This window comes from Oryctolagus cuniculus, chromosome 8, assembly GCF_051225735.1.
Source record: "Oryctolagus cuniculus isolate XC-2025 breed Fujian yellow rabbit chromosome 8, ASM5122573v1, whole genome shotgun sequence".
NCBI classification, from domain to species: domain Eukaryota; kingdom Metazoa; phylum Chordata; class Mammalia; order Lagomorpha; family Leporidae; genus Oryctolagus; species Oryctolagus cuniculus.
The window spans coordinates 80,718,665-80,734,036 of NC_142874.1; the positions used below are offsets into that span (position 1 = coordinate 80,718,665).

A 15,372-nucleotide genomic window follows, 5' to 3' on the forward strand; every position below is an offset into this window, starting at 1 on the left:
GTGGAAATCAATTGTCCAGCCCAAGACAGGTTTTTGCCTTCCAGGTTAAAGTTTACCAACAGAAGCAAGCAAGTATATTCCTCTTTCAGAGTTTAGAGGGAACCACAGTCAATTTATGTGGCATTTAATATACCTCCTTGTAATCTGTGAGTGTTAAGTCAGGCAAGGCTGCAAAAAACTCTTGTTTTGAAGCTGGCCTAGGTTCGAGCATTGTGGCGCAGCAGGTTATGCCTGCGCCTTCAAGGCAAGCATCCTATATGAGTGCCAGTTCTGCTCCACTTCTGATCCAGCTCCTTCCTAATGTGGAAGATGATCCAAGTACCTGGATGGAGTTCTAGCTTCGGGCTTCAGCCTGACCCCATCCTGTATGTTATGACCATTTGGGAAGTGTACCAGCAGATGGAAGATTTCTCTCTCTCTCTTCTCTGCCTTTCTAATAAATAAAAATAAATCTTAAAAAAAATGCTGGCCCAATTTTAATGCCATGCAAATGCTGAAAATGGATTCTAAATGATGCCACAATTACTTGAGACATGACATTCTATGTAATAGATAACTATTCATTCCTAATGGAGGAATGATGACATAAAATTAATAATTAATTAAGAGTGCCACTCCATCAAATCAGGGAGATTTTTTACCATACATTTCAGGTCCATTAGAATTTCATTATCAGAAGGAATAAGATGATACACTCCTAAAGTGTAAATTATTTATAACATTTTAGGTTATTGGAAAGAACATAAGCATATTTAGTCAATACTCTAATATAATCTTCATAGAATATTCTTGTTAGCTCTGTTTGCAAAGAGAATTGCACATGGTACTCTGTTTAGAAGATGGGATGTGAAAGAAGTCCAAATTGTAGAATCCAGTAAATCCAAATTCTAGATGGTTAAAATTTGTTGAAGAAAATATTTATATAGGGGTAGGCATTTGGATAGTGGTTATGTTGTTGGTTGGAATGCCTGAATCCATTATTGTAGTGCTTAGGTTTGAGTTCCAGCTCCACTTCTGATTCCAGCTTCCTGCTAATGTGCATCCTGAGAGGCAACAAGTAATGGCTCAGGTAGTTGGGTCCCTGTCACTCAAGTGGAAGATAAGGATGACTGACTCATCCTTGGCCATTGCTGGCATTTGGGGAATGAACCAGAGCTAGAACTTCTATCTTTCGCTTGCTCTCTCTCTCTTTCTGTGCTTTCAAATAAATGAATAATTTTAAAAGATCTATGTCTTTTTAAATTTACCCCCTCAGGCCAGGCCCGTTTCAGGCTTCAGAGCCTCTGTGGACCAGGGTGGGTTGTGATGCCTGACTCTTTGTCACCTCACTTTCTTTGCTAGTCACTGGCTGCCACTGGGGCCTGTCAGGGCAGAGCTGTAAAGACTGGGCAAGTTTGACTTCAGTGGTGCAATTCTAATCTATACTGTTGCCTTCTGATAGATGCATAAGTGCTGACTTTTTGCCTCTCATGGAATGTTTTTCTAAGTTTTGAATGAGTCCTGCTAGTGACTTCTGGAGACCGTTCCCTTGATGATAACCATGCTTCCCTGGCTTGAGGTTTTTGACTGCTTTGCAGCTCCTGATCTTTTGACTTTCCACCTTTTTTAGGATCACATTGTCTCCACCTCCCCTTGGTAGCTATATAGATAGTCTTTGTAACCATGTATCAGAGAAATATCTCTATAAAATTATTTCATATAAATTAATGTTCAATCTTGTTTGTAATTTGAAAAAGTATACAATATATTGTTGCCTCATTAAATTGCAACTGAAAAATAGCCCTGTGAGATACAGACTTGATTTTACTTTTGCATAGTTTGTATACAGCATTATTTTCATTTTATCATAAGATAAAATGTCAGGTATCTGAACGTATGCCATTATTATAGTGAAAGAGGCAAGCTATTTCTCCTGTAGGACAGGATAAGAATGGTGTTATTAAAATTTATTATTTATTTCTTTACAATCTTAGGAAACATAAATTAAATGAATATATTCTAAATATATTATCTGGTAACTCCCTTTGAAACAATTTTATATGATAAATTATCATATTAATATCATATCACCATTCATTTTGTATATATGAAATGAATGATTAAAACAAAGAAAATTTATAACACTGATGAATTTAATTTGTTTAAACTTAGACAAAAGGCTTTCAAGTGTTTTGTATTTTGAAATATCTAGAATATACCATAAAAATGAATATCTGTTTTTTAACCATATTTTACTTATTGATTTAGTCTGTTTCCAACCACAGATTATCAGTGGTTTGCTCATTATTTCTATCAACAGTGGCCTGGCTACTGTAGTCATATGATTTTATAGGAAAGAGTTATTTTTGTATTAGGGGCATGTAAGATGAATAACATTTGAAAAAATTAATATACTTTTGATGTAACTATTAGGAATTTAATTCTTTTAAAATTAGATACTGTTTTAGCAATAAGAATCATATTGATGACGTTGTAATTTGTTGAGGACCCACTTTGTTCCAGGTATTTTATAGGTGGATTTTTTTTAGAGATCAAGGAATTTGGACCCCCAGCTAAATAGTAACAGAACTAGGGTAGCAACTGCTGTCTGCTGAATCCTGAGATCTTTCCTTTCCTCTGGGTTGTCTGTAACCATGTGTTCTACAGAGTCAGGGATCTTCATGAAGTGCTGTGATTCTTGTAAAGTCAGTGGAAAGTTCTGTTTTCCTCCATAGATGAAACTGCTAAAGACGGTAAAATGAAGCAAAGGATTAGTTCTTTTTCCAAACAACAGATTTAAAAAAAAAAAAAAAGAATCAAAGAAAGAGTTCCAAAGGAACCATAGTTTCTAATGCTATAGAATCAAGGAAAGACTGGTGTCATAATTCATAATTTGACATGAGCTTCTAGTACAGAATGAATTCTCTAAATTGATTCACTTCTAAAGTAGGATATATGAACTTATAGCACAAATATATAATTCTACTTTTCCGTGGAAAGGAGAACATCACCCTAGGTGAGGAATTTATAAAATCTTAACAGTTTGTCCAGTGTGTGAGAGGGCAATAGAAGTATCAGAGAGTGGCCTATACCTAAAGCCAGAAAGAATCTAGGTCAAATAAATTTTAAAGATTCAATTCATGTAGTGATATAGTTCAAAATAAAAGGATAAAATGAAAATGTAATAGCTTATTATGAATTTTTAAAACTTTTTGTTAAATGAACAAGCCATATTTAGGTTTTATAATGAAGTGACTCTTCCAATAGCTCCTTCTAAGTTACAGTGTGTGTGTGTGTGTGTGTGTGTGTGTGTGTTTTGACAGGCATAGTTAGTGAGAGAGACAGAGAGAAAGGTCTTCCTCTTCTGTTGGTTCACCCCCCAAATGGCTGCTACGGCCAGCGCTGTGCTGATCCGAAGCCAGGAGCCAGGTGCTTCCTCCTGGTCTCCCATGCGGGTGCAGGATCCAAGCACTTGGGCCATCCTCCACTGCGTTCCCGGGCCACAGCAGAGAGCTGGCCTGGAAGAGGAGCAACCGGGACAGAATCCGGTACCCCAACCGGGACTAGAACCCTGGGTGCCTGCACAGGCAGAGGGTTAGCCAAGTAGGCGCGGCGCAGGCCTACAGTATGTTTTTAAAGTGATCTCATTAAGTGTATAGAGTCTATGTTCTTTGCAGAGGAATGCCTCCTGTAGTGAGAAGTAATTTCTCTAATGAGAAAAATGTATCCAGAATGTAATTCCACTCCTTCAGAAGTCTTTACTTATCTTTTTTTCTTCTTCCCTTTCCTTTCCTCCCCCTTCCCCTCCTGCTTCCTCTCCCTTTCCCCTTTCGTTTCCCCTTCCCTTTCTCTCTCTCTCTCTCTCTCTCTCTCTCTCTCTCTCTCTCTCTCTCTCTGTCATATTTAATGTATTTCAAAGGCAGAGTAACAGAGGCAGATGACTGCAATGGTTGAGGCTGGCCAGGCCAAAGATGGGAGCCAGAAACTTCATTTGTGTCTCCCACTAGGGTGCAGGGGTCTAGGTATTTGGGTTATCTTCTGCTACTTTCTCAGGCTCATTAGCAAGGGAGCTGTATTGGAAGTGGAGCAGCTGGGAATGGAACCTGCACTCCAGTATGGGATCCTGCATGGCAGGCGGTGGCTTAACCCATCATGCCACAGTGCCAGCTTTGATCCTACTTTCTGATTGGAATCTCTTCAGGAACCAGTGTTGTGGCAGCTGTAAAGCAGCTGCCTTCAATGCCAGCATCCCATATGGGCACTGGTTTGTGTCCAGCTGCTCCACTTCCTATCCAGCTCCCTGCTAATGCCCTGGGAAAAGCATTGGAAGGTATCCCAATTGTTTGGGCTCCTGCATCCACGTGGGAGACCCAGATGAAGTTACTTGGCTTCTGGCTCCTTGACTCTTGCTCCTGCTTTTGACCTGGGCTTTGTGGCCATCTGGGGAGTGAACCAGTGAGTGGAAGATCGATCTCTCTCTCTCTCTCTCTCTTTCCCTCTCTCTCTCTCTTTCTCCATTTCTCTGTGTAACTCTGATTTTAAGATGAATAAATTAATCTCTCTTCTTTTAAAATAATCTTTTCAGGTTATTTGTAATCTATATTTTTGTGCCCTTGGTTCTTATTTTACAACATGTACAAAATATTCATTAATTTATACATTCAACATTTATTTAGTGACTGTTATGTGTACTTTAAACAGTTTTGTGTACTGTAGATATTCACAGCAATAGAACTTTATAACAAAAACTCATGAAGAAATAAGAAGCAGATGCAATAATACAAACCATAAAATACAAAACATAAAATAGCTTAAGACCATTTACTTTTCCTTCCGAGACTCGAGAGCCAGCCGGGTCTGATGTGAGAGAGGTAAAAAATTTCTGGTACTCGAGTCTACAGTTTCTCGGAAACTGAACAGATATGGAAAAATTTAAGGCCGGCGCCACGGCTCACTTGGCTAATCCTCCGCCTACAACGTCGACGTTGTAGTCCCGGTTGGGGCACCGGATTCTGTCCTGGTTGCTCCTCTTCCAGTCCAGCTCTCTGCTGTGGCCCGGGAACGCAGTGGAGGATGGCCCAGGTCCTTGGGCCTTGCACCCGCATGGGAGACCAGGAGGAAGCACCTGGCTCCTGGCTTCAGATCGGCGCAGCACCGGCTGCAGTGCACCGGCTGTAACGGCCATTTGGGGAGTGAACCAAAGGAAAAAGGAAGACCTTTCTCTCTGTCTCTCTCTCTCACTGTCTAATTTTGCCAAAAAAAAAAAAAAAAAAAATTTAAGTATGGAGTTGATCTTATTGTAGTCAAGAAGCCAGAGAAGCAGGATTAGAGCAGGATTAGCCTGCCCTCAGATGAATCAGAGGCACTGACTTTCAACTGGTGCACTGGGCCAGGGCAGGGAAGAACCAAGAACATAAGATTAAAGAGCACAGCAGCTTCAACTAAGAGGTCAAAATACCAGCAAGACAGAAATTAATGATAAAGTTAGACTTATTTTAGTTGTGATTCTTAATAGAGTATATACATAATTAATACATAAAAATATTAAGAGTGTAATGTATAATAAATAGAATATGTATATATATATATAATTTCTTTGTATTGAGAACATTCAATCACCTCGACTAGCCATTTTAAAATACCCAATTAAGTGTTATGAATCATAGTTATCACTACTATTCTAGAGAACATTAGAAGTCATCCCTCCCGTCTGACTATATCCATTAACCATCCTCTCCCCCTGACACCCTTCCCAGGAAGATTTTATACTCTACATTTTCATAGGCTTGACTCTGATAATTTCAAAATTTTGATTTAAGATGATTTTAGAGGTGGAATTCTCTTTATGGGGAGAGTGAGCTAAAAGACTTAAACCCTCTTGGCTGTGAGAAACCCAAGCCTTCCTTAGTTTGTATGTTTATGTTTGTGTGCACTTAGGCATGCTTGTGTACATGTGTCAGGTGTACTGATGGAGAGGCATGGTAACTGATCACCCATAGTAGAAAGTCAAACTTCTGCTTCCCAAACCAGCATTTGGCATTGCCTCTGTCGAGTTGATTCCACACAGAGGGGCAAGGCAGACAGGTTCCATAGAACATGGACCCATGGTTTTCATACCTTTGTAACCTGAGTAATAATTCATACTGTGATGACCGTGTGGTATCAAGAAAGATTATATTATTTTATGTATCTTCTACAGAAGAAAATGATGATAGTGAGATTCTACCCCTACCACCAGATTATCATTTTAATGCTTTGGCATATGGGGAGTAAGTAACTAATTACTTTTGAAATTTACCTAATGATAACAGCTCATTCCCCCAATATTACTAGATAAACTAGTTGTTTTTTATAACTTTAGTGATACTCATATTGCTGCGTGAAAGTGATTCAGGGTTAATATGTTAATTTGCATTTGTTATCAGTTATTTTGCATAAAAATAAAATTTGGTGTGGAGCTGGGATGAAGGATTCATTGCAGTAGGTACAAATGAACATTTCTCACCTATTGGAATAAAATATTTTGTTAATTTAAAAAGTATCTTAATGCTGAAAAGAAATAGCTATCTTTAACTCAAATTCTTGTTTTAAAATTGAGAGGTCTTTGTACAAATAATGCTATTCATCACTGATCAGAACTGAATAATATTTTCTTTAAGTGATTGTTTATATGGTATGCCTTCACCCATATATTTCTAACTGGGTGTAGTTGTCAGATTGATGTGATTACAGATTTCATGTTTGTATTTTTATTCATGTAGAAGTATGGACTTGAACTTCAAAGGAAGGATAAAGCCAAGCTATTATTCTGTAATGACTTTAATCAATATTAAATGATGAATGAAGCTGGTTTTACCATAGCTTAGAGTCTGGATAATAAAAAAAAATGTTCAAATGGTGTTAAACAGTATTATGAATGCCTTGTCTTTTATAATCCATCTTTGCCTCTTACCATTATGGTTGTGAGAGCTGAGAATAATGATATGGGATGTATGATTCTTGTTGCTGATTGAATTAAGAGGAAAGGAAACTTTAAAGGTAAAACTAATTTATCTTTGTAGCAGGATAAGCAGAAATGAGCTTTTGGCAATAATAGGTGCTTAATCACTCCTTCCCACCTACCTACTGTCTCCAAAATTAAAGTTGTGAATTTGATGTTGAATGTGAAGCACACCAGGTGATATGCATTTCCATTACTGTTAAATTCTAGTTTTTATTAAAACTAGAATTGAATTATATCATCATGTTTGGAATGTCAAAACATCCTCTGATGAGAACGTGCAGAATGCCTATGATTCATAGATCACTAAGTCATGTAACTATGCAGAAGAAAAAATAAGGGAAGCTGCTTATCAGAGAGAAAGCTTATCGATGCTATTGTTGAAAAGTCTGCTGTGACAGGCAAACAGCAAGATGTCCCAATAATCCTTGCTTTCTACGGTTCATGTCCTTCCATATTGAAATTGAACCAGCCTCATTTCATGATTCTAACCAACTGAGTACAGCAAATGTGATGGGATGTCATGTCCGTGCTTAGACTAGGTAAGTTAGTGACTTCTGCTTTGCTTCCCAGCCTCTTTCAGCTCGTGCTTTGATGAAGCAGGTTGCCATGTTGACACATCTAAGGAACTGGGGGCAGACTCGAGCCAACAGCCAGCTGGAAACTGAGGTCCTCAGTTCAACAACACTTGAGGAACTGAACACTGCCAACAAAAATGTTAGCTTGAAAGCAGATCCTATCCTAGTCATGATTGTAGATGAGACCCTAGCCATGGCTCATTGCTTCACCAAAGCCTTTAGAGCAGCTCTAAAAGCAAAAGGCTGTCAAGCCAGGCCCAGCTTCCTGATTCACAGAAAAAGTGAGAATATAAATCTGTACTCTTTTAAACTTCTATGACTGTGGTATTTGATGTGTAGCAATAGAAACCGAATACAAAGGTGTGTTAATTTTCTAGGGCTGCCATAACAGAGTACCACGAATGTGGCGTGAACAACAGAAATTTATTTTGTCACAATTCTGGATGCTAGAAGTCACATTGAGGTGTTAGGTGGATTGATTTCTTCTGAAGCCTCTGTCCTTGTCTTGTAGATATCTGTTTCCCTGTGACTTTCCGTGGTCTTCCCTAGTATCCTCTTCTTTTTTGAACACCAGCTAGCGCCCATACTCATGAGCTGATTTTAACTTTATTATCTCTTTAAATATCTTGTCTTTAAATACAGTCCTTTGGGAGATCTGGGAGTTATTTCTCTGTCAAGAATTTTGCAGAGAAACAGATCAGCCATAATAATTGGCTATGGAAGATTCTGTAATTATATTGAAGTCTGTAGGTAAAATTTCATAAAATTTATTGTCTGTGAAGGTGTTTCTTTGTCTTTATTTTAATGCAATTATGTACATTTCAGATAATTTGTATTTATCTATATAACATTGTTTAACATATGTATTTGCATATCCCTGTCTCCATCACAAAATTATAATCCCAATAGGTGTGTATGTTTTATATGCTTTACATATGACACTGCAGTAAGATAATGATATGAGATGAATTTTCAAAATCTGGTTTAATCTTTTGTGTTTACTTAGATATTTCTAACTAATAATATTCTAGAAGTAGCTTGTCTTAAAAATAAGACCCTGTTAAAGGGTTGAAGACTTAAAGAATTTATGTTTACTTGAAATATGTTTTACTTTAGCTGATAGATAAGGCTGGAGAATATATTGACAATCCATAAATGATGGATACACTGTCAGAATCTATTCAGTGATGTGCTGATTCATTACGATGCCATTTTTCTTTGAGTTATTAACAGCATTATACATTAAAATACTTCCTTACATTCCTCCAAATAAATAGACTATTATAAATAGCAGTTCTTTATATTATGTAGTCTTTAAAACACTCTGAGGAGATCTGCAGGATCAAAACTATTTTCAAAATGTAACCAAGATATTATTTACTTAAAATTATGATGACATTTGTACATGTGTTGACGTGTCACACAATAAATGCGAAAATATGTGGAAAAAATTGTGAGAGTCTTTGTATGAATCATGGTGATGATATTAATCCATGACATCTTTGTATTTTTTAGCACTATGTACTTACTGCTTTCCCAAGCTATAGCAGAGGTCTGGATTGGAAGTGGAGCAGCCGGGACTCAAACCAGTGCCCATATAGGATACTGGTACTGCAGCCTGGGGCTTTAACTCACTGCACCACAGCATCAGCAGCACTATGTACTTACAAGAAAAACAAAAAGAAGCGAATTTCACTAAAGATAATCTTTCATGAAATTAAAGTTATCAACTATTAACTCTTGGCTTTTGATTATGTCTGTCTACAACATTCCACATGACTCAATAAGAATATTCATACAGCATCTCTGTTCTATACCAAAGTCTAGTGACTGTCAAGGACAGTACCTGTACAGCTTTTTGAATTGGAAGTTGAACAAGTTGGTCTTTCATGGATACCATTTCTACTTGGAAGAGTGGCAATCCAGTTATGATCATTCACACTTAGATCTTTGACAACTGTGGTATCAGGAAAATGAGAATTACTGCCTCAAGGAAAACAACTACAGCTGATAGCATGTATCATCAATATCTTAGAATTTTAGAAAACTTGTTTCCATCCATGTAAGCTTGACTGATTCCTAAATTTAAAGATTGCTCTGGTAAAATTTGTGGCAATATTAACAAGTGTTATTTTTATGATATTGTATCATAAAATATGTCCACATAATGGATTGAACTAATCCTTAATATTTTCCAAATGACTGATGCATCATGTTATAAAATTATACCTGGGTATAAGGTTCTTTAAAAGGGCAAGAAAAAGATTTTAATGTAATAATATTGTACAATATAGAAGGCTGAATATAAGTTTGACAAGCATCGAAGTTGATGACATCACTGATGCTGTTCATAAAGTTCACTGATAAGGCTTCAGATTTCACAGGGCAACTAAACATTAAGAAACTACTGTTTTTTTTTTGTGTTAGTGTAATGTTAAAGAATAACAGCCATAATTATCCTAAAAGACTATCAAAATACATCTTTTTCTACTTACATATTCTTGTTAAGAACATATTTTCTTCATGCACTTAAACTAAAATAATATATTGAAACAAATTTAATATAGGAGCAAATATGAAATTATGCATTATCTCCCTATTGATTCAGACATCAAAGGGAATTGCAAAAATTTAAGCAGTGCCACTGTTCTGTTTTGTTTTAATATGGAAAATATAATGTTGGTCATGAAAAACATATTCCTTATGGTGCAGTTGGAAAATCAGCCTTTTGCTATCATCATAATAAAGATTAATGCAGCCAAGAATCATCACTGAATGCTAAATCTAGGTGGAAGTTTTAATGAAAAGCAGAATGTTTGCATAGTCTTAAAATATCTTCCCCATATACTTGTAAGTTACAAAGGAAAAAAAGAGTAATTATTTACTGGAGAAATCAACAGCACAGTGAACTGGGGAGGAGCAGGTAGACAACATATATACCAGATGTGATAGCCTGAGAAAGATAGTGCTGTAGCTGAGAATGGATAGTCCATATCAAAATCATGTGAGGGGGTCAGCACTGTGGCGCAGCAGGTTAACGCCCTGGCCTGAAGCACTGGCATACCATATGGGTGCCAGTTTGAGACCCGGCTGCTACACTTCGCATCCAGCTCTCTGCTATGGCCTTGGAAAGCAGTAAAAGATGGCCCAAGTCCTTGGGCCCCTGCACCTATGTGGGAGACCTGGAAGGAGTTGCGGCCATTTGGGGAATGAACCAGCTGATAGAAGACCTTTCTCTCTCTCTGCCTCTCCTCTCCCTGTGTAACTCTGACTTTCAAATAAAATAAAATAAATCTTTTTAAAAAAATCATGTAAAACCACATGACATAGCCAAAATGAAAAACACTCTTGCAAAAAAGAAACATAATGGCATTTTCAAAAATATTACCATAAAAGACAAATGTTACAGATTTAAACAAGGCTAAAGAGAAGGTATAAATATAGTAAGTGCCATATCTGGTCCTAGCCTGGATCCTGCACCAGAGGGACAAAAATGCCGTAGAAGGCTCCATTCGGTTAAAGTGACAAAATAGAAGTACAGGTGGTAAATTGTGCTGCATCAAGGCTAAATTGTGATTGTAAAAGAATATACTGATTCGTAGGTAACACACACTGAAATTTTTGGAGTAAAAGGGCTTAATGTTTGTATTTTACCTTCAAATAGGGAAGAAAACAAATTTTAATGTACAAATATAAATGTGCATTTTGTTTTTGTATTTATATATCAATATATACCCACACATGATTAGAGGTGTATGCACACATGTAGGGAGAGAGTGTGAGAGTACACAAATGATTTTTAAGATGAATAAAATGCTAATAATAGATATATCTAGATAAATGGTATGCATGTGTTCTTTGCTATGCCAGTTCTTTCAGATTTTCAATACGTTTCAATTATTTCCTAATAAAAAGTCTGAAAGCTAGTTACTTTTGTCCCTATGTAATGGTTAATTATTTTTAATGAATTACTAAATATCTATATTTGAAAATTGTCCAGTTTACATGTATGATAATAAATTATAAATGTTGATACTAAAATACTATTATATAGTATTTTAAAAAAAGTTCATTGGAGTCCTTGATGATTTTTAAGGCTATCAATGGGTTCTAAGACCACAGAGGTTGAAGATTGTGGTTTACACAATAGTGGTTAGGTAGGTGTCCTCTTCATTTTCTCTTCTATTTTATGACATAAGTTAAAGAGAAAAGAATATATAGAGTAAGCCATTAGCTTCTCTATAGTTTAATTTTCACATTTGTAAAATAGGAAAAATAGTAGTGCCTATCTCAGAGGCTATTGTAAGTTTTAAATCAAATATTATTTGAAAATGCTCTCAACTGATGACCACACTAGAAGGCATCCTTGTGGGGAATAATGTTTCTGCTGTATTCTTTTTTTCTTTCATTTGTTTGTGCTTTGGAAAGTAATTTTGGTTACAATTATATGCATCTGTATCACCACAAAAAGAAACCAAAGAGTATCAAAAAAGTTTTTTTTTAAGAGACAGCAAGAGAGAGAGAGACAGAGAGAAAGGTCTTCCTTTTCCGTTGGTTCACCCCCCAAATGGCCGCCAAGGCCGGAGCTATGCCAGTCCGAAGCCAGGGGCCAGGTGCTTCCTCCTGGTCTCCCATGCGGGTGCAGGATCCAAGCACTTGGGCCATCCTCTACTGCCCTCCCGGGCCACAGCAGAGAGCTGGACTGGAAGAGGAGCAGCCGGCACTAGATCCCAGTGCCCATATGGGATGCCAGCACCGCAGGCAGAGGATTAGCCAAGTGAGCCACGGCGCCAGCCCAAAATAGTTCTTAAAATTCAAGTTTACAGTGGTTCATGGCTCTTAAATAAATGGTTAGAGGGAAACAGAAATGTGAAGATGAGCAAATAATCATGAGTTTCTGGAAATCCTTGTTATCAGAAAGAAGATACACTTAGAAAGTTGGACCAACAATTATATAAAAAATGGTTGATTGAATATATTACTGGACAGGAAACAGTTCTCCCTCAGTGATGAACTATAATTGCCCTCTTTATCACTAGTTCTATTGGCCTTCCATTTTCCAGTTATAAATCCTCTGCTGTCAATGAGTATGTGTATACTGGGTTATTTAAGTTGTTGCAACATTATTCTCCTAGGGGAAAATTAAGAAATATGTAGTATTGTTTTGTGGCATTTCCACCATTTCCCCCAGTCCAAGTCTAAATTCACCTCTATTTTATAACTCTCTATCAAGTATCAAGCCGAAGGAAAATAAAGAAAATTAGATGAAAATTAGATTGTTGTAGTAGTCACACACCTAATTGTAAATTCAAATATAATTGTTTTAAAAAGAGAAATTAAACAATAAATAAATGTAAAGGCTTATGTCATTTTTTTGTTAAACAGTTTATTGTGTTCTTTTTTACTATATTATGACTTTTTTTTAACAGATCATCAGAAACTGGAAAGGGAAGCTAGAATTTGCCGTCTTTTGAAGCACCCCAATATTGGTGAGGAAACATTTTCAATATACTTTAAATGTTAATTTAAAATTCATGTTATATGCTTTCTTACCACTAATATAACTATTAGGAAACAAGCTCATATATTTGTTCCTTGTTACATTTGATTCTTTGAAGTTTTTTATATGATTGCTTGATGATGCTATCATTGAAGCAGGACTGGAAAATAAAAACTGCCTCTAACTTAAACTAGTCTCAGTTTGTGGACTTCCTGAAAGTGATATGTTAAGTCAGTTAGCAGTGTCCATTTCCTGTTGTGCTGAAAACTCACTGCACACCAACCAGAAGAAAAACTGAATGTAACTTAAAGAATAAATAAATTTAAGTAATCTTTCACTATATCATATTAGCTTTATTTTCACCATGTATTAGAGTTTGCTACATTAACTAGTTGGGTATCTTCTGTAAGCTCATATAAAATGAAAATAACAGTAATTTCCCTTATTTGGAAAGAGAGTAGTTTTGAAGGTGAAAATGAAATACATATAAAAAAATTGAAAAGATATATTTTTTAATTGTAAAACTTATATAAACTTTAGAAAGTAATGTAGAACATTAGTTGAATACTGCTTTTGGTTGTCTTTAAAACTTGTTCAGCTACTGCCAGTGAAGTGTGGAGAGACAGAATTTATGCCATTAGTTAACTCAGTGAAAGTACTTCCCATCTGTTCTCTAAGAAGTTTACCTTTTATTGATTGATTCTATTTCAGAAATGAGAAAAATAACTTCAGAATATTGTTCCTCCTCAATTATAAAATAGCAAAGCAGTTTTCTAAATGAAAAATTAATTGATGAATATAAGAAAACCAAAAGAAAAAAAAAAACAAGTGGAAGAAAAAGCAAAAAAAAAAAAACTAAAAATTTTGAGAATAGTTTTTATATTTTTGGAAAAATGTTACTGTCCCAGAACTCTGGGTTTTATTGTCAAACAAAATAGTTCTGACCTAGAAGTAATGAAAAAGGAGATGATAATACCTCAGAATTTATAAAAGTATTCACTGAAAAGTATCCTTTTTTTTATGCATAGGACCATTCTTTTTCTATTCATGCTTCCAAGTGTTCAGTGTCCTGCCTTTAGAGGGAGTTGTTAAGGGACTGAATAAAACTATGGAGTGAATCTGAAAGAATAGCATGCTGGCAGCTCTTTAAAAGCAGCCTCTTGTTTTAGGAGAGGTCAAAACAGGTCTGAAATGTGAATGTACCCCATACAAGTATTTTATCCTGACAGAAGTCTGTGATGTTTCTTGGTTGACTGTAAGGTTGCCCCCTTATCCACTGGTGGATACTATTCCAAGGCCCCCTTTATTTGCTTGAATTGCAGATATAATTGAATCCTATTTATCCAGTCATATGCCTCATATTGATGTCTCAGTCAACCATGGGTTACATATATGATAGTGATCCCATAAGATTATATTGCCTGCTGAGGCTGTAGCCATTGTATTTGTGTAAGGGCACTCTTTTAATATTAATACACAAAAAATTGCACCTAATGAACTTTTTCTTAGACTGTATCCTAAGTGATTAAAGCCTGAACTGTGTTTTTTCCTATAAATACATCTTATTATAAAATTTAATTTATAAATTAGGTATAGTAAGAGCTTAACAACTAATAATAAAATTGACAATTATGACAACATACTCTATTAAAAGTGATGTAAATGTGATTTCTCAGACTATTTTACTGTACTGTACTCATCCTGCTTCTTGTGACAGTGTGGGGTGAGAGAAATGTTTTATGGATTCTTTTTTTGGCACTTATGAATTGCCAGCATCAGTGCTTCTTCTCTTGGCAACCATTATTAATTGACACAAGGATTACTGGAATACAAGTTCTGTGATGGCATGACAGTTGATTTTATAACCAAGAGAGCTGCTAAGTAACCCAACTGGCTGATGGTATATCAGCATGGATACTTCAGACAAAGGGGTAATTCATGTCCAGTTCAGGACAGAGCGGGGTAGTGTAAGATTTTAACATGCAACCCAGAATGGCTTTAAGTTTAAAACTTAGAGATTGTTTTTTTCTGCAGTTTTCCATTCAGTATCCTCAGACTCCAGTTGATCATGGGTAACTCAAACAGAAAACAGAACCACAAGTAAGGGGGAGAAGGGTGGCTGCTGTAGTAGTTTGCAAGGACCACCCTAAAAAAGTACCACAGACTAGGTGGCTTCAAGAACAGAAAGTATTTTTATCTACTTATTTTAAAGACATATTTATTTGCTTGAGAGGCAGAGTTACAGAGTGAGAGGAGAGGGAGAGAGAGAGAGAGAATATCTTTCTATTATTCACTCCCTAAATGGCAGCAAACAG

The 15,372-nt window shown here is 36.3% G+C and overlaps 1 protein-coding gene across 41 annotated transcripts in view; it reads left to right on the forward strand.

Annotated features, from left to right (window-relative positions):
* Positions 1–15,372, forward strand: part of CAMK2D (calcium/calmodulin dependent protein kinase II delta) — a 332,678-nt gene that overhangs the window by 93,351 nt on the left and 223,955 nt on the right. For all 41 annotated transcript variants that reach the window (XM_089301697.1, XM_089301705.1, XM_089301704.1 and 38 more), the window contains 1 exon segment: positions 12,987–13,046. In XM_089301697.1, the coding sequence (XP_089157823.1) occupies positions 12,987–13,046 (60 nt within the window).